The 27945-nt window shown below is 35.2% G+C and overlaps 2 protein-coding genes and 1 pseudogene across 5 annotated transcripts; 1 reads left to right on the top strand and 2 right to left on the bottom strand.

The window, feature by feature from the left end:
• Positions 1–106: 106 nt before the first annotated feature.
• LOC111308549 (ABC transporter C family member 2-like) lies at positions 107–15074 on the bottom strand. Of its 4 annotated transcripts, none has more exons than XM_089743919.1 (28): positions 14865–15074; positions 13913–14330; positions 12738–12916; positions 12530–12569; positions 12188–12344; positions 11633–11747; positions 11466–11546; positions 11106–11130; positions 10293–10349; positions 9629–9694; positions 9461–9535; positions 8506–8613; positions 7955–8089; positions 7648–7754; positions 7443–7536; positions 6771–6938; positions 6393–6533; positions 5812–6012; positions 5444–5542; positions 5188–5340; positions 4278–4663; positions 3478–3658; positions 2893–3216; positions 1945–2701; positions 1548–1669; positions 1124–1369; positions 556–982; positions 107–434 (listed from the first exon to the last, which is right to left on the bottom strand). In XM_089743919.1, the coding sequence occupies exons 2-28, from the start codon at positions 14243–14245 to the stop codon at positions 337–339; spliced, it is 4875 nt and encodes a 1624-aa protein (XP_089600045.1). In that variant the 5' UTR covers positions 14246–14330; positions 14865–15074; the 3' UTR covers positions 107–336. The 4 variants fall into 4 exon arrangements, with proteins under 4 accessions (XP_089600045.1, XP_022762661.2, XP_089600055.1 ...); XM_022906926.2 differs by having other exon boundaries at positions 14896–15074; XM_089743929.1 differs by having other exon boundaries at positions 12208–12344; positions 14896–15074.
• A 3123-nt stretch (positions 15075–18197) lies between these two features.
• On the top strand, positions 18198–19218 carry LOC111308547 (uncharacterized; annotated as a pseudogene).
• Positions 19193–27352, bottom strand: LOC111308546 (DNA damage-binding protein 1a-like). The gene is made up of 19 exons (XM_022906921.2): positions 27090–27352; positions 26838–26886; positions 26673–26732; positions 26493–26584; positions 25751–25802; positions 25548–25610; positions 25386–25435; positions 24933–25008; positions 24341–24550; positions 24124–24230; positions 23860–23968; positions 23110–23310; positions 22799–23014; positions 22484–22594; positions 22039–22314; positions 21466–21740; positions 20551–20899; positions 20155–20439; positions 19193–19967 (listed from the first exon to the last, which is right to left on the bottom strand). The coding sequence occupies exons 1-19, from the start codon at positions 27191–27193 to the stop codon at positions 19386–19388; spliced, it is 3267 nt and encodes a 1088-aa protein (XP_022762656.2). The 5' UTR covers positions 27194–27352; the 3' UTR covers positions 19193–19385.
• Between the last annotated feature and the right edge of the window lie 593 nt (positions 27353–27945).

The raw sequence follows: 27945 nt of genomic DNA, 5'->3' as shown, positions 1-27945 counted from the left end.
AGATTTTTTTTTTTTCAGAAACAGTTTCAATAAATTAATATTTAACACTCGCAAATATGAAAAGCCAATTGTCTCCATATTATTCCCATGGCCAAAACTCACAAGATAGAATAAAATGATAATAATATTTTTCTTATTTAAAAAAAAAAGCAAAATCATGTATGAAGGTCCATGGTTAAAAAAAAGTAAAAAAAAAAAAGTATGATTATCTAACAAAGATCCATGGTTAACGTCCTTGCTGGAAACTTTGGACAATTTTCTACAAAAATATCCAATTATGGACAGTCATATGAAGGGCTATCAGACTTATTGTTCCAGACACGGAGACATTGCAGTCTACATTTCGATTTGGTCCCAGTCGATTGATCTGTCTTCGAAACCATAATCGGATTGATGAAGCCTGCTCTTTGCCAATCTGCTCATTATAGCAAGACCTGGAAGAAGAGAAACAGAGATTTGTAAGATGATTAAAGGAACAAACCAAAATCATTTAAGATTCGGTTAGATCAGATACAGGGTAGATGTAAAGCAATATATGGCATATTGGTTTTGTACCTTCAACCATTTTGTAAAGTGAAGACCACCATCCATCTTTAGACATCTGGTGCTGACCCAGCGATTCTTCGATTGTTTTATTATGCTTCCCTTCCAAAACTCCCTGGAGAGTTATCACAGCATCCCTTGTTTTCTTGAGGATACTACCTTCATCTTCGATTTCCAAGCGAGTAAGGTCGTTCTGCGATGAAGTGAGGCTAACAGCAAGTGCAAACTGGGCAGCAGCAGCCCAACGAGAAGATGCCAGCCATTTCCTCTGTCTATCCAACTGCCTATTCTCTTCTCTACCCAACCTGTCCTCTCCTTCCCCTCCGAGTGCTAAACTGCGCAAGTATTGAGCATTAGCAGCCCCAGTACTTTGAACCATCTTGGAGAAAGCACTTTCTTCATTTGACAATAGTTCCTCTGGCGTATCATATTCCAAAACCTGGCATGAAAATAAACATTGATACATCAGCCAAATGCCAAACAGGGAAAAGAGAATAAACTAATGATGAATAAATTACACTTTGTATAGCTAAGAAAGCTTTCAAGGTGAGTTAAACAAGCTCTAGAATTGTGTATATACCCTGCCAGAATCAAGCAGAAGAATCCGATCACAGTCGATTATTGTATTGAGACGGTGAGCAATGATAAGCATGGTACATGATTTGAATTCTTCCCGAATAGTTTTCTGAATAAGAGCATCAGTTCTGACATCGACAGCTGCAGTTGCTTCATCAAGTACAAGTATCTTTGATCTCCTCAATAATGCACGAGCAAGGCTTAACAATTGCCTTTGCCCAACACTAAAATTTTCCCCTGCCTCCGAAACCTGGACAAAACACAAGATAAGAGTTTAACAGTCGTCAACAAGGAAGCATGCTGATTTCAGCACCTATGGACACTTCAAAATAAATAACCAACTGTTCATTTCTCTTTTCCCAACACAGAAAGAAATTTATTAGCAAACTGTCAAAAGAAATTTCCATTAGAAATTTTTTCATATGTACCTCAGCATCCAGACCAAGAGAGTTCCTCCGAATGACATCTTTCAGGTGTGCTCTCTCTAAAGCCTCCCAAAGGTCAGCATCATTGTGTTCATTGAAAGGATCAAGATTAAATCTCACAGTTCCTGGCCCAAATAAAAACAAAATGGTCATAAATATTATATATTTTAATTGGAACAAAATAAGAAAGGTGACATAAGATACAGAAGCTACAAACTGATGGACTACGGTAAAAGAAGAAAAGTACGACAACAAAAATGATATCAGTCCGATTAGCTCCACTTTAGAAGTTAACAGATATTAGGGGGAAAGACCATTTATTATAATGCTAGTAAAAGAGATAAAAATTTACACTAAGCTATTGTCAAAATTATAATCTAGATTGTTGGTGGGGGCATACCAGAGAAAAGAACTGGTGATTGCGGTATAATGCCAAGCACTTTACGTAGGTCCATCAGTCCAAACTTTGCAACATCACAACCATCAATCAAGATCCTTCCTCTTTCCAGCTCTACAATTCGAAACAAAGCATTTAACATGCTTGATTTTCCAGCCCCTGTCCTTCCAACTATGCCCACTTTGTCACTAGGAGAAATTGTAAAGGACAACCCATGCAGGACTGGAGGAAGTTCAGGTCTGTATCGAAGGACAACATCCTCAAACTTTATGGATCCAGATGAAGGCCAACCAGGAGGGGGCCTGTTACTCTCAACAATAAGTGGAGCTTCCGAAGGCAACTCTATATATGTGCCAACACGCTCCACTGCATTTAAGCTATTTTCAGCCAAACTAGCAAGCCTGAGTACAGCAGTCAATAAACTTGTAATGTTTAAAGCATAACTAAGAAGTAGACCCATAGTAGATGCATATGCCTGCTGGTTCTCTGCCCTTCCATTCTGCATGACAGCAAAGGTTGCTGTAAACCAAATCATGAGCCCTCCCAAAGTTTCCAAACGGATTGCAAGCCAACGGTTTGAACTCATGTTCACAAGAGTGAACCTGATATTATTATCCATGGATTTTCCATTTATGTCAGCCATGCGATCATAAGCCTTATATGCACGAATGGTTGAAAGACCATTCAATGCTTCTCCAAATTGTGCATATACGGGTGATCTAGTTATAGAATCTAAGCGCTTCACTTCACGCGCTGTACTCTGTGGAATCAAACAAAATAATGATGACATGAGAAACATACAAACAGAATATCCAGTTGCAGAGACATCCATATGCTAAATTTTAAAATCAGAAATGGTAAAAGACAGGCATTTTCTACAAGAAAGAATTTATAGCTTTCAGGTTAGAAAAGAAAATCAATAAAGAGAAGATGAGGTCAAAGTTCATTTACCTGGTAGTATAAATAAGCGGCATAAAATAAAACCAAAAGTGGCATTATGGCCCACAAAGACATAGTGCTCACAATTCCTATCAAGACAAAAGTAGAAAGAAGTTGCGACACTTGTCCCAAGAACATATTGACAAATGGTGCAACGTTTCGGTCAATGTCACCTAAATCCTTTGCAAACCTATTAATAATTCGTCCAAGTGGGTTGGTGTGGAAGAAGACCATTGGAGCTCTAAGTATAGAAGTAAGCATGGCATCATGCAACCTTCTGGCTGCATAGAGACTTGATATGATTAACCAATATGAATTAACCAAAGTCACCAAGACCTGAAACCAAGTGGGGAAGAAAACAAACATAAAATGAGCAATGAAACCAGTAAAACTATTCGCTAAAATGTAGTGTTAATTTTTCTTACCAAAAAAAAAAAAAATACTATTATTTCTTGGAATAGTAGGAAAGGAAAACTTCCTAACTCTTCTGGAGAATAAAACTACTCTTCTAAGGTAAATAAATAAAATTTCTGCAAGATGAGTAAGAGGTACTTATGTGCTGAACTTAAAGCGAATTAGCATCAAACAATCTCATACCTGACCAAATGATAGAAGTGAATAGACCAAATTATAATAACCAGGTCCATGTGTCTTCAGAGTACTTTGATCTGTCCAAGAACTCAGCCATGTGCTGCTTGAAACTCGTAAAACTTCTGTTAGGATGTAACATGAAAAGAGCACCATTACCACCCAAAAACCTCCCAATGCATTCTTGTACCTGGCAAGAAAAGAGAAAGATATTGAATTCATTGATCTTTTTTTTTTTTTCTTTTAACAAAAATTGAACAAAGTGAAAAAGAATTCCAGCATAAATCACAGCAGAGATTGTTAAAATCCCTCCCTTCCTTCCTAATCAAATATGATGGATGGCTTGTCAATTACCTAAATAACATTTAGTAACATAAGGAAACCATAAATGCGCTCAGTGAATCCTCACTAACAAAGCAGAGAACCAAATCAATCAGTAGAAGAAAGGAAAATTTTCTTTGTTTTAAGTGTACTTCAGTGAGATAGACCAGATGAATCCCTTAATGCAGTTGTATTTAGGGTCCATTTAGATGAGAGCCATCAATAAAAGAATATGTTGTCACCTTCCTTCCAAGCATAAAAGAAGGGGTAAAAAATTAGTGATTGAGAGGTTTAAGGGAAGTCTACATCTTGGATACTGGAAAAGTTGTAGTTCAAAGAACACTATACCTTTGACATTAGCTACATCTATCAGTCAACTTAGGTAGAGTTGAGGAGCTAGCTATCATAGAATTTGGCAGAACTAAAATATGGTACTAGCATTATATACATGCAATTGGAGAAGAGGATCGAAAATCAACATATTCTACCTCCTTAAAACTTTCCAACTAACGACTCCTGTTTCCCGTTCTTCCTGCTTAATAAGAACAGATTTGCCTTCTTTTGTTTTATTTGCTTGGCTTGCACTTTTGGGCATGTCATTTGCCACCCCATTAACAAAAGGTTTAGAGGCATTCTGGTCAACTGTGTCGCTGTTCTCATTTTCCTCCACATACTCTTCCATTTTTCCTGCATTCTCCATTAGCTTTTGGAACAGCACACCATTATTAGAGAGCTCCTCAAAAGTTCCTTCCTCTTTCACCATTCCTTCGTGAACCAGGATAATTCTATCAACTTGTGAAAGGAAGTGCAGCTGGTTTGTGACAAGAACTCTTGTTTTGCCTCTCAATTCCCCCTTTACGCATTTATCAAAAACCTGAACATAATTGGTAGCAGAAAAAAGATCAATGCCACATCAGAATAGAAAGCATACTAACATTATCAAATTTCTGAATACAAATAAAGGCTGTAACAAGAGGAATATTAATTTTTTTTAAAAGGAATAATAGATGGGATATGAAATTTAAAAATTAAAAAATATATAGATAAAAATATGTAATGCACATTAACTCTATAGATCAAGTTTTGAAAATTATATACATAGACAATCAGAGTATGTTGGCATATATGCGACATGCGTGAATTTTTTCCTAATTTGATAGGATAGTATAGTTTGTCCTACTTGGTGCCACAATTTGAACATCATCTTGATATTAGGAATAAGGTCTAGATCCTGATCTTTGCAACCTTCAAAAAATCATAACTAAATAATATCCTGCGTAAAATCAATAATGACTGGTTTTCTTTACATGGTGAAAAACATAATTCTGCTCAGCAAAAACAGAAGGGCAAAGTAAGGAGCAAAAAAGAACCAACAAAAGGCTCCATTGAACCAGTTACCTGTCGAGCCACATGTGCATCCAGAGCACTCAAGGGGTCATCGAAAATGTACACATCTGAATTGGAATACACAGCCCTAGCCATGGAAACCCTTTGCTTCTGCCCACCACTAATATTAACACCTCTTTCACCAATCTCAGTAAGATCACCACCCTAACATAAAGATAGACACAAACTATGAGATCAAAAACTGTTGGACAGATAAGAGACTTCTGCCCTTTTAGTACATCATGTTACAACTTTGTGAAACACTTACAGGCAGTAGCTCAAGGTCATGTTGCAATGCAGTAACATCTATTGCCTTCTCATATCTTGCTGATTCAAAAGGAGATCCAAACAATATGTTATCGCATACCTGCAAGTATACACTCCAAAGATCAACAACTCACATGACAGCAATTAAAATTCTAAAATTTGGACGCTATAGACTTTCTGGCATGTTAAGCTATTAAATATAAGGTCACTAGGCAAACCATCTTAATCAGCTTAATCATATTGCTTATTTCCAAAAAATTCAACAATACAGTATCAGGACTGATTACCAATAACTAAACAAGTGAGAGAGCATGCCAGAAAGTAGAAACATGCAAAAGCACACAAATAGACTAGAGGAGCTAAACTTACAGTTGCATTGAAAATCCATGAAACTTGAGGAACATAAGCAACTGTTCCTCTGATAACAACACTAGCATCAGACATTGGAGGAAGCTCCCCAAGCATCGCAGATACAAGCGAGGTCTTTCCTTCGCCAGTACTACCAACTACTGCAACCAGGCTACCAACTGGTATATCTAAATTAATATTAGACAATGTGGGCCTCTCTGCCTGAAACCAAAAATAAAAAGAATTTTATAAGCAAAAAATAAATGAAAGAACACGCTTAATCCTTCACAATGTCATCAAGGACAAAAAATAGACAGTAAAACTTTCATCCCAACCCAACAGTGTAAAACTTTGGCCTCTCTAGGATAGTACAAAAAGAACCAAGGTATCATTTCAACTAAGTGGATGATATCAACAGATAAATGATGTACTTTTTAACAACCATATTTAAGGTTCATGAATTTATATTGCTTAATATGATTATCATATTAAGATTACAGAATAAGAATCAATTATAGATCAACTTAAACATAAATGTTGTACACATTCATGCAAAATACATACTAAAAAGAAAATTTAAAGTGATAAAATTAAAACTAGACCTTTGAATCCCATGAAAAAGAACCATCTTTTATTTCAATAGCTGGTAGTTCAGGATCAAGAGGAGGATTTGGCAGAAGAACTCTGTCTTCAGTCAAGAACAGCTCCTCCAGACGTTTTAGTGATACATTTGCATTTACCACCTGTCAAACCACAGCATTAGAAACCAAGAAAAACACACTAGTTTCAGTACATTCCCCCTTTCTTTGTACCATATAAATATACCACCCATGTAAAATAACAGATCCAGATACAGAAATTAAGCCATTCAAAGGGCAGATAAACACAATAATATGTCCTATCTATTACCAAAATGCCAGTAAAACGCCTCCACACAAAGTGGACTAGCATAGATACCTGAAAGAGGCAAAGAAGATTACCTGAGTAATAATATTGGGAAGCATGAATAAAGGGAAACGAAGCACCGCAAAGAGAGAAAGAGATGTGAATGCCCTTGCAGGTGTCAAGTCGCCTCCAAGCAAAGTAAACAAGCCAAATGAAACCACAGTCACCACAACTGGAATGCTATTCAGTATAAAGCCATTACACTGCAAAACAAGAGATAGAATAACACGACTAGAAAAGGAGCTGCTGAAATGATCCTATGCGAAACACCTACATCCATACCAATATCCACAACTAGACCACAATTAGCCAAATTTATTACCCAACAAAAGCATTCATCAGGCAGAACTCTACTCACATATTAGAACCAAAGAAAATCTGGTTTGTAACCTGTAACTCTCTCTTGAATAACCAAAAGGTTCTATATTTGTTTTTCTTCTGATCAGTAAATATTTTATTAAACAACTTGTAAAAGCAATAGCATGAAAACAAGCCATTAGCATGTAAATGATGTTACAATTAAGCTGGGCACTTTGTGTTGCACACAACAGAGATGCATGCTATGGTAATTGAATTAGTAAGAGGCTAACATTTTTCTTCTAAATGCTTCAAATACAGTTAGAGCTGACATTTATATCATAGTCAAATTAAGACTTCCATAAACAGAAAGAAACAGAACGAATTAGAAGCATAGATCAGGGGACTACCGCTCCAAGCAGGGATGCTTTGCGGAACCATGACAACTCGTCATTCCGGGCACTTTGGACTTTAGACTGGAAACTGTTCTCCCAGGCATAACATCTGAGGTATTACAGTATAAAGTCAAATAGTAACTACCCAACCTAATATTGTACTCAAAAACCTAAAAACCATGAAAGAAAAATAAAACAGTTTTCCAGAAACAAATCATACTTTACAGTGTCCATTGCAGCCAATATTTCATTCATGAGGCCTATTCTCTTATCTGTACGTTGTAAACCTTCCTTTGACAATTTTTGCATTCTGCTTATAACTACTGTCTGTTTGCAAAAGGATAAAAAAAAGTAAGATAGAACAGAAAACATGGCCAATAAAATGCAGGACAACTAAGTAGTGCATTCTAAGTTTAACATAATATAACCCTCTTAGTTCAAGGAATAAAAAGTGTAACATTCACTACGAAATTATTAATTTATCTTAAAGAAAGAAGATAAGAAAGTAGGAGAGGAAAATCACATACTTGCACAGGGAACATAAGGACTAACATTAATGCACCAAGAAGTGAAGCAACACCCAACTGCTGATAAAGAAGGACCATTGCAAAAATAATACGAAATGGAGCTGACCACAAAGTGTGAAGTGATTGACATATTTGCTGCAAAAGGAAAAGGATAAATAATTCATTAGAAAGAGCTGACAAAAAATTATAAATGCACTGATTTGTTTTCACAACCAGAGTTTAGCGTTGTTTCCCTGATAAGTAAAAGGAAACTCATTGTCGATTTGCAAAAGGAAAGATCCAATGTCAAGGAATATAAACTTAAAACAAGGAATCTAGTATACTACATGCTTTGAAGATTAATCACTTTTAACATTAACTACCAGCTTCAGGACATTATTAAGGTTAAGAGGAGAGGAGAAAAACCAAAAAAAAAAACAGGGAAGTGCATTTCTAACAGCTAGCAGAGTACATGCTTAAAAGAAACAGTAGACTGCACAGAATCCCATTCCACATCATAGTTTCAGCAATATCAGCCATAAAAAAAAATTTAAGGTAATAAAAGATCATGCCTGAAGAGCTTCAGCATCGGTTGTCATCAAGTTGGTTATTTTCCCAGAAGAAAACTTCTTGCGCCCCTCATGCGTAAGCCTAAGAGATTTGCGAAACACAGCAGCAATCTACAGAAGATGGGAGTATCTTCAGGAAAATATAATTGGTGAAGCAAAGCGAGAGTCACATTTCTACAACAAACAGAACGCAATTTCCATACAAAGCTCTTATACAGATGAGTCATCTAACACATTATGAAACAAAATGATAGTTGAATCAAGCAAGAACTAGTAGTGCTCACAACCTACAATTACACCAAAGTAACATGCAGTTCAATGGCCTCAATAATATTTACACTTGTAAAAATAATTTAAGTCATAATATCTATAACTAGTGATGCTAACTAATCAATAACTTAAAGTGCATTCAGAATTATGAAACAAAATGCAATAGGTGCATAAAACCAATTGCAATAGTCTAACAACATTCAATTATAAAAAATTAACAACTGATACATTATTCAAAGGTATCAAATAAGATTTATGCTGCTAACAATAATTTAAGTCATAGAGAAACCAGGATGGGGCCTCTCAAGAACAACCTAAATTCTTCAATGGCAAAACAAAAAGCAAAATTCTGGCAACAGGAGCGACCAATGTGAATGCAAACAAGAAGCATATAATTTCACCGGCCTAATAATAAATTAGCTAAGCTAGACCCACCAAACAATTCTTCCAAAAAAGACAAATTTCAAATGTAGAAAGGTAGAACCAAGCCATAAATAATGAAAGAATCAAAAGTACTGAGAATGTAAGGTCATTATCAACGAGACAAAAGGCTCTCAGCCAGCCCCTTCAACAACATCTCCCACATATGAAGAAACAAAAGGAAAAGAAATAAATAAGCTCGTTCAAACTCCAAAAGACAAGCAAAACTGAATGAAATAAATTGTTTCCAAGATAAAGACAAATTTACCAAAGTAGATCTCAACCGAAATCCAACACGCATGACATTCTGAAAATATTGAGCTTCACATAACACCCCAAGGGCCTGGAACAAGTTTCAACCAATAAAATTAAATGTACATTCTCATTAAGAAAGAAAACTAGAACCTCTCATGTAAACAAAGGATTAATGTCATACCACTCCAACAAAAATTGAGAAGGCATAGATGTAACCAATCCAAGCCGGATCACCTTCTTGCATGGACTGGAGGAAGTTCATTAAACATACAAGTAAAACACTTGGTAATAAAGAAAAAAGACATAAAAAACTAGATAACTACAAAGATTCAGGACCAATGTGCAGAGTTTCAATATCTAAACTTGATAACGAGTCAACTACAGATATGTGCTTTAGATTGTGTTAGTTGGCTAATAGCAAGGGAAACCCATAGATCTTTTAGTGATGGATTTTCTAGTTAACACCGATAACATGGGCTCTCCATCATAATTTACTCAAATTTTTAACAAACTTAGAATGAGTCAAGAAAGAATATTACCATTACGAACATAATATAAGTATAAAAATACTACCAAATTTAGAAGAGCAAATCAGAATGCCCACTAAAGACATAAGGGAATATTACAATCATGAAGTGTAAATCTACAATAGGGATATGCAAAATGAACAAAGGACTTCTAAACACAATTTTTTTTCTACTTTTGGCATTAGAGGTTAAGGAGCACTTTCACTCATTAAAGGAATGAAACAGGCTTAGTTTTTTGGTGAGCTACAGCAATTCCGTACACTAAAAGAACTAGATCACACACACATACAGAAGAAAGCATAGACACAAGAAGCAAACCTGTAACAGGCGGTTCAATATAAGTGGCCCCACAAATTGAGAAAGATCGTTGCCAATCTACAGATTTAATGAACAAAGCAGCAAGTTTAATAGAGAAAATATTAGGAATAAGTCAATCGCACAAAACACAATATAGCAATAGTCAATTGAGAAACTTCTCATGCCATTAGAAAATTAAGATTTTTTTTTTTTAATGACATTTCTAAAATATAGAAAAACAAACTTCCAAAGCCATCAAAAGTTCTACAATGGAAGGCCATTATTTTCTTATGCAATTTCTTTGGAGGGATAAACCCTCTGATAGGCAGGACTTTGGTTACACAGCCTACAGGCTACTACCCCAACTTACAGTGGAGTAGATGACTATTGGGCCAAGCCTCATGGTCAAATAGTGGAAAATGTGAAATGAGGAAGATTCGAACAGATTCTTTCACATTATCCTAAGGTAAAACATTTGGGCTTATATTTAAGGATGCTATGAAACAAAATGATGAGGACTTGAAAATAGACAAGCCCCTTTTCTGATGTTCATGTACATGCAGAAAAAGCTTGAAGGATCAAGCCAACTCTTTCAAGACAAACATGAAACATGGATTGGGCTCATCCAAAATTCTTCAGAAAATTTTATAACTTATAGTAAAAGTGCCATGAATATAAGGGCTTTAGAAAACAACAAATAATCCGGAAATATCCAGAAACAGATGTTGGCAAACAATTTGCAATAACATTAAAGATGTTATAACGCCATGCTTCTCTGAGAACCAAATAAGTTTTCCAAATAATGAATGCAACCTTTTAAGATGGGTTCATTACCTTCCAAAAGCCTCCCCACCAAAACCTAAAAAAAAAAGGGGGGGGGGGGAGAATTAGATAAAGATGTAGTTACAAACTTTTCACCAAAAAATAATATAGTATTAACTATTTCACTAGATGAATATCATTCTCATGCATATACATGCTAAAGGACTACAGCTCAAAATTGAAGTACCTTTGAATTTTCATTTTTTCTTTAAATAATATATACTAACATTTTCACTGCTATTTATTTAATTGCTTGTTTTATTTTTCTCTTCAAAATAGCTAATGCAATACTATAGAAAAGAATGGCATGTACTAACTTATGTCACATAACTAAATATGAAAAGAGACATAATTAAGGCAATATTTCACTACCTTCCCCCAAGGCTACTATTCAATGCTCTTAAAAGCCATGGTTTGGGCCTTCGTGATTCCTCAGCCCAACATTTCTGAAAACTACAAAGTCAGAAACAGATATCATACATCATTGCAATGCATAAAATATTCAAGAATCCAAATATAATTAGAAAGCCAGCACATACTTCTTGTTTAATGTTTCAGTCCGATCCCAAGTATCTAACTTCCAGACATCCTTGTCCGTGATAGGTCTTTTATAGCCTTGCTTCATGAGGGGACTCATCCACGAAAAAAATATTTCTAGTAAACGGGAAATGAACAAAAGAGAATCAGAAACAAATCACAAGTACAAATTTTATTCATTGATCCTCAAGAGTGACCTATGGGTATCATTTGCACCATGACATGATTAGGGCTAAGAAGGAAAGAAATGGGAAAGGATTGCAAAAATGATCATCCTTATATCCATTTTTGCGTAACAGCAATTTCATAGTTAGAAATCAAAGAGCACATAGAATTCCCATTTCATTTAAACAAGTGATGTCATTATAAATCAAAAGCTACAATTACACATCATAAGTGTGCGATGCTGGCTCAACTGACATGTATAAACTAACCAAGGCAGCATACAATATACAACATTCTCATTTTTAAGAATAAGGATCTATATCTTAATCAACATAAAATGTTAATTCAGGGCTCTAATTGGCATCAAAGATAAGCACAGAAGATATACATACTGGAAAAGATATTAACATGCCTCTCAGGACATATTTGCTCTCCTCCAGGAAGTTCTTCATATTCAGCATCATCCACAAATTCAGTCCGCATTTGGGTATAACCAGGATAAGGATCCAAATCAGGAACATACACCAGCAAGAGTATCCCAAACAAAGCCTAAACCAGAACATCAGCCTATCTTTAAGAGTGTAATCAGAAGGGGAAACAAATAATTAAATTGATGCAATGCAATAACTGCATCACCAGCCAAGTCATTATTGTCCTCAGTCCTTTGAGGCAAACTCATCACAGTCCCTAACAATAGCCTTTTGAGGATAGAAAAGAAATGTAAGATAACACACCTGAACTAGGACCTCACTCAAGTAGAGATACAGGACAGAGCTGCACAAGTATAACACAAATGTGAGTCTTGGCAAACCTTATTTATTGATCAGATATGCAAATTTCAACACACTAGTTGAGTGAAAGAGGAAGAAGAAGAGTTTCAAGACATAATGAGATCATTTTAGTCCAACACAAAGCAAGATTAAGCAATCAAAATAAACATACCTATTGTAAAACTCCCTTACTGAGAGAATGAGATTGAGCATCACCGCATCCCCTATCAAAGTATAAATGAGGCCAAATCTGACAAACCATCGAAATTCACGAATATAGACTTTAGTTTCCACACCAGTCATAACCAAAATAGAGCACCATGTGAGAGCTTCCACAATCAAAGAAACAATCTGCAGAACGAATGAAAATAAAAAGCTTCAGATATGATTTCCATTAGCCTACAGAACTATACTAAATATCATAACATATAAACTACCCAAGCCATCTTACACTGATCGTGATTCAGACAGAGTGAGACCCAGAAGAAATAATGTCATGGTTTAATTAAAAAGGTTTAACAATAAAAATCAAGTCCTCCAAAATAACTTCTTCACCTTAGAATGAAGACAATCATGCTCTTAAGAGTTAAGAATCCTGGAATCTATACAATCACTGTTAACAATGAATTTTCCATCCCAGACTCCTCAATCCTATAGAGATAATATACTTCCATCAAGAGCAGTAATATTCCTGAATAACAAACTGAAGAGGGCTATTCCCAAGAAGAACAAAGAATAGCACTAGAATCTAGAGAGATTCACGAAATAGTCAATGAAACAATTCAGAACAGAGGACATCCTTCTTCCAGAATGTACATATATAACATAAAAAATAACAATGCCAGTTGCCACAAGCCATATAGTAGCATTCAAATACAGAAAACATCTTAATCCATCATAAGACTTCAATTACTGAATGCATCTCCAACCAGGAAAACTGATTGTGAGATAGAGCAGCCAGCTGTGGAAGAAACTATGCAACAAACTACAATCCACTGCTATCATTGTGTTTAATACTAGTTCCAGTAAGGTCATACAGAATAGATTAAAGCATCTTTGCCACCCTACTTCGTGGAATTTCCTCCCTATCTTATGGGAAGAAAGATTGCAGGCTCATCAAATGCAGCTCAATGGTTGTCATTTTATTTCTTCCTCCAATAGGAATGAAAGCATTTTACACAAAAATATAACCCAATTTCACATAAAAGTTGAAGCTAATTCATATCAAATTCAAACTACTCATCCAAAGGATAATGTACAACAAAATATAGACACATCCACAATATCATCAAAGCGTGCAAAAACAAATAAATAAATTATTAGGCAACATAAGGTTGAAAATCCTACCTCAAACGGAGCAAGACCAGGCTGTCCATCCAAATTTAGAATTGAAATCCCCACGATCAACCTGAACAAAGGCTCAGCAGTAGCATAAGCAGCCAACAGACCCAGCATACGGTTATAATGTTTGGACCTCAGACAGAACCGCTGAGCTTTGAAATCTTTCTTGATCAGCCATATCCGATAAACACAAAGACCCAATAACACCAGATGAGATATGGTGATGACCAGAGAATCAGTTGCACAGGGTGTGTATGCACCAAAGGCATTAGACACTGCCCTTTTCCACACCCCATCAGCCACTGGTCTACAGAGCCAAACCAATGGCTCAAAAGCCATTATTTTCTTGTTGCTGCTTCACAAAATTCTCTTCACTTAAAAGTACAAAATCCCCCACCCTCTTATATATTATTCATCGCTTTGCCTGCAATAAATTTAAAGTAAATTTAGCCTTAAATTAATAAACAGAACCAAAATATAAAGCGTAAAGACTATTGCGCTTCCTTTTTGTTTGCTCTTTGTTAAACTTCAATGGGGTTGACATTCAAATATTAAAGTCTTTTTCTTTTTACCATGTTTTCTCGGTAGCCAAACAACATGTGCCCAACAACAAAGAGAAACAAATCTTCTTCGTTTCTATCGATAAAAAGACTAAAAAAAAGTAGATCGGAGAAAACGCAAAGCTGTAAAAAACGTGGCCAGAAAGCACACAAAATAACTTGAAATAAAATAATAAAAAGTACCCAAACCAATTTTATCAAAAAAAATAAAAAATTGAAGAAACCCATTGAAGAAGAGTGAAAAAGATACCTGTAATTCAAGGTTTCAGTTAAAAAGAACGCAACTTTGTTAGATAAAAAAGAGAGACAGAACAAAAAAGGCATCAATGTCTGGTAGTATTCTATAGTGAACAAAAAATCATTTTCGTTTTTCAACCAAACAAAAAAAAAAAGCTTACAAGTTTTACGGACAGATTCTCTTGCTCTTACCCTTTTTTCCTTGTTGGCTCTCTTTTTCAGAGTTGCAGTTGAGACGAGAATTCGATTCGCTAACATATATATGGTGTTTTCGATTCTTTTTTATGAAAATATTAAAGGGAAAATGAGTGTCTGGCGACGAGAAAATCTGCGTCACCGCTTACGAATTTTATTTTAGCACATAAAAAAACGGAAGGCAACGGAAAATTTTGCGCAATTATTTAGGCAATTATTTATTTTTAACTACAAAGTCCACAACTTTGGAGTTTGGACGATCGAGGACAAGGGACATTTTATTATTTATTTGTCTTCGTTTGTATCATGTGAATGGGGAGGGGGAAGGATATTTTTGTCTTTTCATAATGTGGGGTTCAGTTGGAGTCTCGTCCAAGTCTAAAAGGCATGGTTTCAAGTAAAGTTGCTTTTTCAGCTTTATTGGTGACTAATAATCATTGGTTTCCAGTTGTATATTTTATGAGGAAATTCCTTTTTTTTTTTGATAATTTTACATCTTTGACCTTTTCTAAAAGGTTTTTAAAAAGTATTATAATATTTTAGGACAGTAAAAATGAAAATCCCATAATTTTGATAATGGGGAGGCTACCTAACCTGCCTGTCAATTTGAATGAGAAAAAAAATGAAAAAAAGGAAAGAAACAGAGTTGAAAGCCGCCTTTTCCGTAAAGCAGACAAAAAAAAAAAAACCGAAAAGAGAGTATAAAAAGACTGCTTAATATAAATTTGACCTTTTCAAATCAAATTTTAATTGTTTTATTACGGTTTTATATTAATAAATAAATTTAATAATTTAAAATATAATATAATAATATCACATAAAATATGATACAAATAAAAAATATAAAAAAATAAAATTTAAAATATTAACAATAATTATATTTAAATTTAATAAAATTAAAAATATATAATTTATATTTTATTTTAATATGAATTATAATACGTAATTTTTATATAAAATATAAAATAAATAAATTTTATTATTTTATGTTATATAAATATATAAATCTTCAGATTTGTTAATAAATTAGTGATTTGATATTTGTATGAGTATGTAAAAAAAAGAAAAATTCAGAAATAATTATCAATAAAATTAAGTGATTTTAAGTAAAAATCAACTAAAATAATTTTATATTAGTGAACGAGTTGGATTTGATATCTGTATGACCATGTAAAAAAAGGAAAATTCTAAAAATAATTATCAATAAAATTAAGTGATTTTAAGTAAAAATCAACTAAAATAATTTTATATTTTGGGTTTTTTTTTTTTTTTTGTATTTTGAGGGAAATTGGAATTAAAGACAACTTTGTAAAAAAAGTATGAAGCCAGAATTAGAATTGAATCATGTGAGTTAAGAATGGAACGTTTGGTCTGACTATTGAATAGCAGGAATCGGTCATATTCAACCCCGTTTAATCAAGCTCAGTTGCTTTCTAACTTATTTTCCACTTAAAATAAGTTAATGGGCAACCCTATTGCCATGAATCATTATATCATTAACTTTTTCTGTTCGACTGAGATGACAGACGACGAGATGAATTGGTTCATAATTAACAAATACAATAAATCTCTTCTCAAAAACTTAGAGTTGGATCGTGGATGAAGTAATAAATATTCAGAATTAATCAACCTATTGGTTTAAATGGTAATGAAAGTGTGAAAGTGAAGGGGGGGATTGGTCCTGTTTTCAAACGAACTCATTGTTAATTTGCCATTGAGGTCCTGGAAGCAATGAAACTTTAATTATGGAGCAATAGAGAAGCGATCGAGAATATATAAGCATGAAATGAAAGGAGAGAAAGAGATAATTGGTACTTCCAAATGTCACCACCAAGAAAGCCTCCCATGCCATCCTAGCTCCTCCATGTCCAATTTCGAAAAGAGTGATTGAAAGCTCCATGAATATATGAGCTTGTGGGCAGTGAGATTCAGTTTGTCTTTCATGTTACATCAATAACAAAGAACCAATCTCTATGTTTGTGCCTCTCCAAGCACATGGATTCAACATTGAAGAAAAGTACTTCTAACATTTCCCTAAGCACAATAAATAGAAGATTATTATATAATAACAATAATAAAGGACCTGAAAACTTGGCAATGCAGATAATAGTAGTGAGCAGTTAGTAGTGAATAGTAAGGGTGATTTGTTTTAGGAAATTCCAAGAGTAAAGGGCATCTTTCTCTGCTCCTCTGATCATTACTACTAAGAGACAAGACTAGCTACAGAGATTTTTGTCTATTATTCTGTTCTTTTTTTTTTTGTTTATTTATGTACTGGTAGGGCATAATCTTGATAACAACGTTTGTCCCTCGTCGTGTTGTGAATCAAAAGATTTTCTAGCTACTAGTCGTTTGTTTATTATATTCACCAAAACTCTCCCACACAAGTCCTCACAATTACCAAGCCTGAATTTTTGCCATACAAGTCCTACATGTTTAAATGTTTATTTGTTTATATGGCTATGCTTGCATTTCAAAAGGTATTATATATCAATCACCCATTGATGTTGAATTCTTGATAGAATGACAAGAAAATCCAAAATCATGGGTTTGCTTGGCCATCTTTTGGATAGGTTTAGTAAATGACTGAAGGAACTTTTCCTTTTTCAGGAGACCAAAACAATAGAGAAAACAACACATCTGCCACAAAGGTAAATACCAAAGTTACAAAACTGACGGACCGACCATTCTCATTTAATTAAACTGTCAAATATCTAGTCAAATTCACATGTTTTTTCTAAATATTTACATGGGGAAACCTTGATAGTTTTGTATTTGAACAAGCCAAGATGTGAAAGATGAAATTCAAATCTCTTTTTTGCCTCTGAGAGTCTCAAAACATATCTAAAAATTTAAAGAAAGAAAGAGGCAAGGACAAATTCTCATTTCATTGGGTGAGAACTGGGAAGAAAAGAATGATGCATTTTTGCACATAATCAGAATTTATGGCCTTACTGAGCCCAAATACATGGGCTCAGCTCAGCCTGTTTAGTTTATTTGGATTCGATTGCCCAGGAGTGTTGAATTCTGCTTAGTTAAACAGGACCCAATTGATCGGAATTGTAAAAAGCCCAATCACTTTTCACCTTCTCCTTCTTCCACCGTTGTTCAGTTGGTGGTTCTAGAGGCCCTTTTTATTACTATTTTGTGATTTCATGAATTAGCAATTACGTACTTATCAGTTCATTATAGATTGTAAAACCCTTCGTTGATGACATGGTTTCCTCGTTTGTGACTCTTCTTCTGTTGTTTGAGAATGTTGTTATAGGGAAATAGTCTATAAATTGGTTGATATTGATGCTGAATTTGCTCATGTTTTGATACCAGATAGGGAGGCCGAAAAAATCTTCAGCTACTCGTTATCATTGCAGCTATGAAGGAAGAAGAAGTAAACCGATGCCAGATTCAAGAATGGCATCCGAAATTTAAATCAGAATCAATTAAGACCCTCATTCATAAACTTCCTGAATCTTTTGTCCAGTGCCTGCTTGATGATTCAGGACCTTTTCTCCTTCCTGTTTTGATCTCAAACGAGGATGCCTTACCGAATAGAATTCATAATCCTGAAGAGCAAGAAGATTATCAAGTGCCTGAAGGATCTGGAGATGAAGCAGAACCTTCAGTGCACCCTTCTTTCCCAGAACTTGAGTTGAAGATTAAGGAGTCAGTTGAAACCCTTGGGGGTGCAGTCTTTCCTAAGTAGAATTGGAGTGCACCAAAGGACTCTGCATGGATAAGCATATCTGGGACTCTCCGTAGCACTACATTCATGGCGATTGCTCTCTTGCTTCGGTCATCTGACTTCTTGATCTACGATCATGCAGTGACAAAACCTTGTCAAGACCCCAAAATTTCTTCGTTGCCCTTTCTAAATGGTACCCATGTTTACGACCAGAAATGGAATTTCGTTGCTTCGTAGGGGGCTAGCAGCTTGTTGAATTTCACAGCTGGAGGTCACTGCATTTTATATTGTTCTTTTTGGGAAGAAAAATTATCTTCGAATGTTGATTGAAGAATTCTTTGACGACAATGTGAGGCTCAAATTTAAATCAGAAGATTAAGCATTTGATGTTTATGTTACAAAGGATGAGCATGTCAAGGTGTTGGATTTCAATCCTTGGGTTGCATTAACACTGCCTCTACCGTTCACCTGCGAGGAATTGGAGCAAAAACACGGGAAAGGAGATGATTTGGACCTTAGAATTGCAGTTTTCTCTGTTCAAAATGGTTCTCGATGAACAGTTCCAACGAAAGAAATCCCAAATCTCAGAAATCAATAGCTATGGAGCAGACATCAAGGGAAAATGAAATGTCATATGAACACGAGTATAAAACTATAATACATATGCATCTCAGTTCTCACAGAGAATGCAAATCTTCTACGCATGCGCTTCATTCCAATAACAACGGTCTCTAAAGTTACAAAATAAGGCCAAACAAAGAATAAAAAATTAAATGGAACAGCAAAGGTAAACATCAAAGATATATCAATGCAACCTCGTCAGTTCCTCGACTCTCTTCGAAAGCTCTTCCACTGAAACACCCATTGCCTTGGATATATCCTCCATCTTACCACGGCTCAAATCAAGGAATGATTCAATCAAATCACCGTCCAAAAAGTTTTTGGCTTCTGCAGTTTTCTTCTCATTGTTGAATGATCTCCATTGTTCATGGCTCAACCCTCCAACTCCCTTTATTACCTTTCTCAGGTTCGATTGGAGCTTCTCCAAAAAGGCATACTGCTCATTAGGAAGTGAAGCAATGACACCAATAACACCATTCACGGTGCCAAAAATAATGGTTGGAATCTGGCCCACATCAGAATCTGGCAATCGCATAACAAGGGAACCATGACAGAACCGATTGACAAATTCCCCAAGGTGGTATTCACCAACCACCTCAAGACGGCCCCTTTCCTCATCAGTGGCACCTTCACTATTCTTCCGAACTGTTAACAGGTTGAAGTTGTTTTCAGCTCCAAGATAGATGTCATCATCAAGAATCTCAACAGCTGACATCCAGTTTGCATTATGGTCACGAGCTAGTTCCTCAATTGCACCTTCCTTGTGCTGAGATCAAAGAGGGAAACGTGCACCAATCAGTAAGAACAGAAGTAGCTACATAGAGAACATGTCCAGTTCGGAATCTAAATCACTAGCAATGATGCCAAGAAATGCCCACAAAGAGAAAGAATATGACAAGATTGAAGAATGCAAGTGAAGCTTAGCAGGGTGTTTCCAGGGTCAAAATACTTACCTCGTAGATTAACAAGGAAATTGATTTCATCAAATCGCCAACAACAATGAAATCTCCACGAGTTTTTACATAAAGGGCAAGTATGTGGCCACGATGTCCACATTCAAATTGCAATTCCCGGGTGCCATCCTCCCGAAGCGTCCACTTGTATAGCTCAATTTTTTGATTAATAGCAGCCAGTAGTTTGCCATTGAAAGCGTTTAGAGAGTAAACTGCCCCCATAGTTTCCTTTTGGGCAATAAGCTGTAACTTCCCATCTTCAACAACAAAAACCAATATACGGCCCTGCAAAGAAAGTGAAAATTTGGAAATTAAAAAAAAAAACCTAATTCACATGGAAACTTTGAATTTAAATACCAATACAAAAAAGAGTAGAAAACAAGAAGGAAATGGCACCCTAGTTGGCTCATTTTCTTCTGGCAGAACATATGCAGTCCCCACACAGTAGTATACATTAAGATCATCTGAGAATGAACAGCTAAGTATGGAGCAACCATACTCAAAAGTATCCAGACGGTAAGTGGAGATAAACTCAAATGTTTGATCATCTAACAGGCGGATAAAATGCATTTCAGATTCGTCAGCGCTAGACTGGTTTTTCACACTACATATAGCAAAGGTCCGAGACTGTTCTTGATGGCAGATGCAACGTGCTTGCTCCCCAAGGGGGATAGAGCGGATATGAAGCTTCTGAGTATCATCAATAGAGCCAATAGTAAGTTCGCCTTCTTTTGCAATTGCGAAGCTGGTGAATGAAAACAGGCATAAGCACTCTTAACCCAAGTTTGTTTTTAAGAAAGGCCACTAAACAGCAAAACCTAATTTGCCAGCGTGAAACCTCCTAACAAATTAATGCTGATATCTGGTCCTTAGAGCACCAATACTACAGAAGTTGATCTCATCCAATGGAATCTAATACAAGCAGGTTCATTCAGATGGGAGCTACCATTAATATGTTAATGAATTGCAGAAACATAATATTACATATGATTTATGAATAAGAACACTACACAAATGATTCACGGACAAGTTTAACTCATAACTGAGAGCAATTATGAGAAATGATAAAAAATGTAACTTAGTCACCTCTGTTCAAATTCCAGATTAATGCAATAATTTTAGGCTGTTTGATTCTGAACTAAGCACTGAAGCAAAACATAATTTTGCATGCAAGTTTAGAACTTGTGAATTATGGGTTATAAGAACTTGGTCTAGGAAATACATAACTTCATATGAACCAATAGAAAGAGTGAGAAATATTTTCCTTCCAAATTAAAATATAGTTCTAAGAAAAAGAATAGGGAAGCATACCTGTCTGGAAAAGCAGCAGGGTTAAAAGGGCACATATGAATGACTTCCTTCAGAATGACATTGCCGTAGAGTAGTTTCTTGTTACTACTATATATTACAGTTGGCCTATCTGATGCAGCAAATACATAGGTGGTATTCTTGGAGGAGAAAGTATGAAGCGTTATGGGTTGGGTCCCAAGAGAAACCTTTTTCCTATCTGTTAACTCACCATTGCTTAAGTTCAATTGAAAATTTAGGAGATGACCATCTCCAAGGGCACACATCAAGTAAGAGATCTGCAAAAGGGACAAACATACAGACTTTTAGAAATGGGTATGAGGAAATAGTAAACTACAATGTCTGCCATGATGGCATCAAGAATACAGAAAGATAAATGCCAAATATCACAGCTCTACATGGCCAACATGGTCTTAACCACGGTGCTCTCGCTAGATCAGTTTGAGATGAATAATCAATGCATTCCTTTGCAGTTAGGCCAACATTACAATACTTAGCAATATCACACTTCAAAAGAGAAGCAAAATATATCAGCAAGATAAATTAGAGCAGAAGAAATATCAAATAAACTCCTACCCCTTCAAAGGAGCAAAGTAGAACAGAACGAGGAATAATGTCTCCTCCCAATTGCTCCTTTGTAATGAGATTCAGGTCAGGGAGTAAAAATATCCTCACACTTATATCTGTCCACATACCAACAGCAGCCAGCTGACTGTAGTTAGAGTTCTCACCAATAGGGTTAATGTCAAGACATGAGATATCATACTCCAACTGTGCATGTTTTACTTGTGTCAATTTGCCATCACCAATTTCCAAATAAACCAAATGGCCAACCCCTGTTGCTAGTAGAACCTGCAAAATAAAGAGATTTACATCAAGCCTAAAAAATCCATTGCAAAAAGTATCTTAAAAAAAAAAAAAAAAATTCTTAATCATTACATTAGAAAAGAAAATGGTTTTGTCACCTACATCCAAACTAAAACCCTGTCACAACATTTTAATAGAGATTGGAAAATAGTACCTGGGTAGCATTGGCAGTGGCAACATTGACTGAGTACCCAGATGGAGCATTCCATTCATGCCTTAGCTCCCTAGATGTTGAACTCACAAGCCTTACAGAGCTTGAAGTGACCTGCAATGATCCTCATCAGCCGTCATGAAGTACGTACAATATGCATTTGTCATAAACATATTGCTTGCCCTTACAATGAACAGGGCAAATCATATAAACTAATATTAGATTAAATGAAAAGAGCAACATTAGAAAAATAAACTTCACCTACAATATGCTCATGTTCATTGCTCAGTGCTGCCAATTTATGGCAAAAACCCTTACCTGTACAAGTTGATTGTAAACAGCATCATGGCAGAACAAAGTCTGCACTTGAGAATTAAATCCCTCAATCTCTGTTTCTTCCAACACATCCTTCAGATTCATTGCTGAAATTCGTGTCCCACTGGTAAAACTAACAACCAGAAAGGTGTCAAATGGATCATCTGTAGAGGATCTCAATGACCACATTCCATTGATACCTTGAAGTTCTACGGATGCCTAACTTGTATAAATGCAACAACATGTGAGTTACGTGAGTGTAAAAAGGTAAACTCGATTAAGCATATACAAATCCCACAAAACACGAAACAAACCTGTTCATTAATTCCTATTCCATTTCGAACAATGCAAAGAGAACCATCTTTGTTAGCTCCAGAGCAAGTAACAACTTGACCCTGCCCTTGCCTCTCAAGGTCAACCACACAAAAGTCGTTGATAGGCCCCAAATTGACGTACCTTTCTAAAACTTCTACAAATGAACCTTTTGCATCAGGTTGTAGATTTAACTTTATCAACTGTATTGGCATCATAATGGAATGACAACACATAAAAATTATATTATAATGATGTCGAGCTGAAAAGCATGGATCAAGCAGCTTTGTCATTAAATATTTAAATAGAAGTATATGATCGCTTATCCCACTTCACTTACAGCTGAATTTTATCAAGCAGGGCCAGAATACAGGAGCCAACCTCACAGAACTATCCTTAGGGCCATTTGAAAGTGTTCTTTAATTGACAGGAAATACTACTCTTATGGATGAGGTGTAGTAGAAGAGTAGATCAAAAGAGTGAGGGGTTTTCTCTCTGTATTCTGTTCAGGAGTTTTCTTTAAAGAAGGGGGAAGACGTTTTGGAGGTAAACATGAGTATCACAACCCCCTAAAACATCACCTTTTTATTTCCAACAAATCCTTTCCTCCAGATTTTGGAGTAGAGTATTCCATGTAATTATTAAATTGTGATCCTTTCTTTACCCCTCAAAAATTATTTTAGTAATACTTTAGAAGCAAGTTATAATGCCAATAGCACATAGAACACAAACTATATTCATTTCTGCCATACCTGTGAATCTCCATAACTTGAGCCAATATAGACAAATGCATTATCAAGATATGATATTGTAGATGCAATAGAAGTTTCTCCCAAGAGTTCGATCTTGAGTCCAGCAACCCTGCAAGATGCACATGAATAACTTACTCTTAAGAAGGCCCCAGTTATACAAACTGCCCCAGAACCTAAACTGAGCTTTGGTATGTTTTCTTAATTAAAAAAATCTCCCACTGCTCAACAACAGACATTTGAAAAGAATAATGAATGCTCACTCACTTTTCTTTCTCATGGGTTATGACAAGCAGGTGAAGAAGACCAGCATGATCACCAAGCAAATACCTAGATCCATCAGCATCAACTCTTCCATAGGCTTTTGTAATTGACTAAGTGAACATCAAATATCAGCAAGAAAGTCTCAAATATACAAGAAATTACAACTGATGATCCATAGAGAGCTGGTAAAAATTTAACAGTAACTCAATAAGTGACCTACAGGTCTGATTGGAATGGCTTTGAATGCATTGGCATTGCAATAGACAATCGTTTCTTCCCCAATAATAAGGACCCCACAGAGAGGTGGGGGTACAGGTATAAGCAAATCAGCTCCATCGTCAAGATTGTTTTGGGACCATGGTCCCACAACAAAGTCCTTCTCCTTTAGAGCAACCTCATATGTTTTAACATGACGTGCATCTTTGTTATCCTGTAAGAAAGAGCACAATATGAAAGGGAAAACAAACAATTATCTCAGTGTATCTGTGTTGTTTGCAAATAAAATACAATAGATGAAATACATGCAAGAGAACTAAACCATTGCCAACACATACAGCTAACCAATATTATACTATCCTACTGACTTAAGCGTAATGGCATGCAAAAACCTAATCAAATTGCTTTTGTATATGTAAAATTGAAGCAGCAATAAGGATTTTTAGCTAAGTTTAAATTACTTACAAAAGTCTTAGCCCAAGGGGATGTCAATAACATTTAAAAGTTTTATGGCTAAACTTAGAAAGTAATAAAGAGAGACAGAGAGAGACCACAAGTCCAGAATAAACATATGAATTTAGAAAGAAAATTGAGACCTGGTATAGAACTACAATTGTAGGCTTTGAGCAACCATGCAGAAACTTGATATCCAAAACTTGAAGTTCCTCAAGCCTGAAAGATAAATTGCCACCATAAGGATGTAATATCAAGGACACCCTTTGAAGCAATATCTAATGCTCATTTAATTGAAAATAACAACTTTTTTCAATTAGTTAAAACATTTATTTACAAGATAGAAACGGGCAATACTAAAAGACAGCCAGATCTATCCTGAAATATAGGTCACTATCACAACCAATACTAATTTGAACTATTATAAAAAACAGTTATTGCAACAAATGTGAAGTAGCATATAGGAAAAATTAAATTTAAAGGGATAACTGAAACAAAGTTCATCTGGCATCTAATATTCACTCTTGGTTAGGAACATAACCATCTCTTCAGTTACTCAAAAAGGTCCTTGTTGGATCAAAATGACAGAAGAATACCTTATATTAAATGCTTGTTTGAGTTGCCCTTTATTATCAAAAGGAATAACCTGAGAAAACACAAAATATGATATACAACTTTTCCCAGAAATAAGAATGGTAAACAGCAAATTATATAGGCTTGACGTTGGAATTTGCTAATGCTACATCAAGTGTGTATACCTTAAACAGCCCATCATATAGATGGAGTCCAATTAACCTACAATCAGGATCTATTATGCCAATCTGCAGAAAATGGAAAGAAAGGAAAGGAATCAATGAATTTTTTGCTGGAGAGCCTAATGAAAAATAAGTTTAACAACATCGCACTGTTGAGAAACAGTCGTATGCACCACAGATATCAGCATGAAATGAACAACAATTACCTGTCCATTGTCTGTAGGTCGACCAATACAGTCTGAAACATCCCCCATTGCTCTGCCGGTAATAGAATATAACTTAGCTCCAAGAATATTTACTTCAAGAAAATCATAAACACGCCCAGAAAATTCTTATAGACATCACCATGGCCCAAATTGCATCAACAAAAGAACCATTATCCATGAATTTGAAGAAAGAACGACTAGAAACACAATTTATGAAACAAAAGTGTAGAAGCACCGTTTTTATTCCATCTTGTTCTCTTTTTTAACAGAACTAATAACAGTAATTAAACAAGAATCACATAGCAGAAAGGCGAGATAAAATTCCCCACGGTTTCATATACTGTACACACATGACTCAATCTATCTTCATCAAACAGAAGTGATGCAGTTTGCAAATAGCAGCAACAAGAGAAATTGTGCCTGAATTTAGGGAAAATATAAACAAACAAACAGAAAGTAGCTTATGAAAATCTCAGAGAAGAAAATAGCCCCAAGGAAGGGACAGATATTACTAGAGAAAAAATGATAAATGATGGAACAAACAAACCACTCAAGTTCATATTTTCAATATTAAAGCTCCCACGGGGAGAAACCAATGTGCACTTGATACTAAAGCTAATTGTTCAAGGCAGAATGAAAACTACAACATAAAGTAAACATACATCTAGTCTGAAAAGCTGAAGGACAAGCAAAACAGCAAAATGAAAATAAGTAAAATACTTGTATTTATTCTGGTTTAAACCTTGTAATAAGCTCGGATGTCTCAGAATCCCATTGAAGGACACAGAATTTGTATCGTTCCGTTGCAATAAAAAGAAAATCCTGTGCCTCACCCTGTGACAAATTACATAAAATATATTAAATCACAAGTTATTACTCGACTGCGACAGAATGTTTTATAATAATAAAGATATTTACACACATGTGGACGGAAAAGTTCAAGCGTCGCAATTCTTCCATATATTGGCACATCGAACATAGGCTGCAACACCAAAATAAAAAAAAGCACTTAAATCTTTTTTTTTCTTAATTTTCGTATTAAATTTCATCTTCAGCCATAAAAGGAAGCAGAAATTAAGCTAGACACCTGTAATCCTTGAGGAGTAAGCAAATGGATTTCAATTCGAGTACATTTTCTGCAATCAGAAGAACAATTAAATTGAATGCGTAATTAAAGTAACAGGATTAATTCCTCGTCATTAATCATTAAAAATTTTTTTTGCTCAACAGTATTAACGCCCTAACTTTTCTATTATCGGAAAATGGAGAAACAAAAAAAATTATTCGAAAGAGAAAATTAGAGCAAAGAAATAGTAATCGAAGTGGAAAAAAGACGTACGCAATGATGAGATTGAGTTCTTGAGGGTTGGTGAAGTTGCCAACACAAGAGTGGGTAACGTTGGTAGGCTTGTGAGCCGAAACGACGTAGTTCCAAATACTCATATTTTGTTTTCCCCTCAGATATCTGGAGAAAAGGCGAAGCCCTAAGGGTAAGTGAATCGCGGGGTTTTGTTAGGAGGGGTTGCGAACAGAAGGTGAGCTTTTCTGCCTTTCCGTTTATGGTACGGCGGTCTGGCTCTGGCTGTCTGGGGGCTTCGCTTTGCTGTTGAAGTGGAACGATGGTTTTGGAGTTAAAAGGTTCACACGTGTAAAGGGTATTTAGGTAATACGACGTGGCTTGGCTTCATGAGTAATTGGGTCTCATCAATTGGCCCATGAGACCAATTTTAGCGGTGCCGATAGCCATTCAATCAGACTGTTGGGCTGATTTTTACATCTTGATTTCAGAGGGTACTTCTTCTAACATTTTTTTTTGGGAAATAATAGTTGAATTTGATAATTTGTATATTTATAATATAAAATATTAAAATTTATATATTTATATAATTTTTTATATAAAAATTATATGTTATAAATTTTTTAATATAAAATATATTTTTTATCTTATTTAATTTATATATAATAATTATTAAAAATTTAAAATATGTTATTTTTATATTTTATTTTTATATTTTCGTATTATATTTTAAACTACCAAATTTAAAATTAATTATCATTTTTGTTTGCCTCCAAGATTATTATTTAAACCAAGAATTCTATCATATTACGCAGACCAACCATTATGTTTCAATGCTAAAAGTTTACTGAATAAGAAACGTAATACTACAATTCAAGCAATAAATCATGATCACTGA

This window comes from Durio zibethinus, chromosome 2, assembly GCF_047325235.1.
Source record: "Durio zibethinus cultivar Kanyao isolate XHJ-2024 chromosome 2, ASM4732523v1, whole genome shotgun sequence".
In the NCBI taxonomy this organism is placed as follows: domain Eukaryota; kingdom Viridiplantae; phylum Streptophyta; class Magnoliopsida; order Malvales; family Malvaceae; genus Durio; species Durio zibethinus.
Note: the sequence above shows the minus strand (reverse complement) of the source record. Positions and strands in the feature narration are given on the sequence as shown.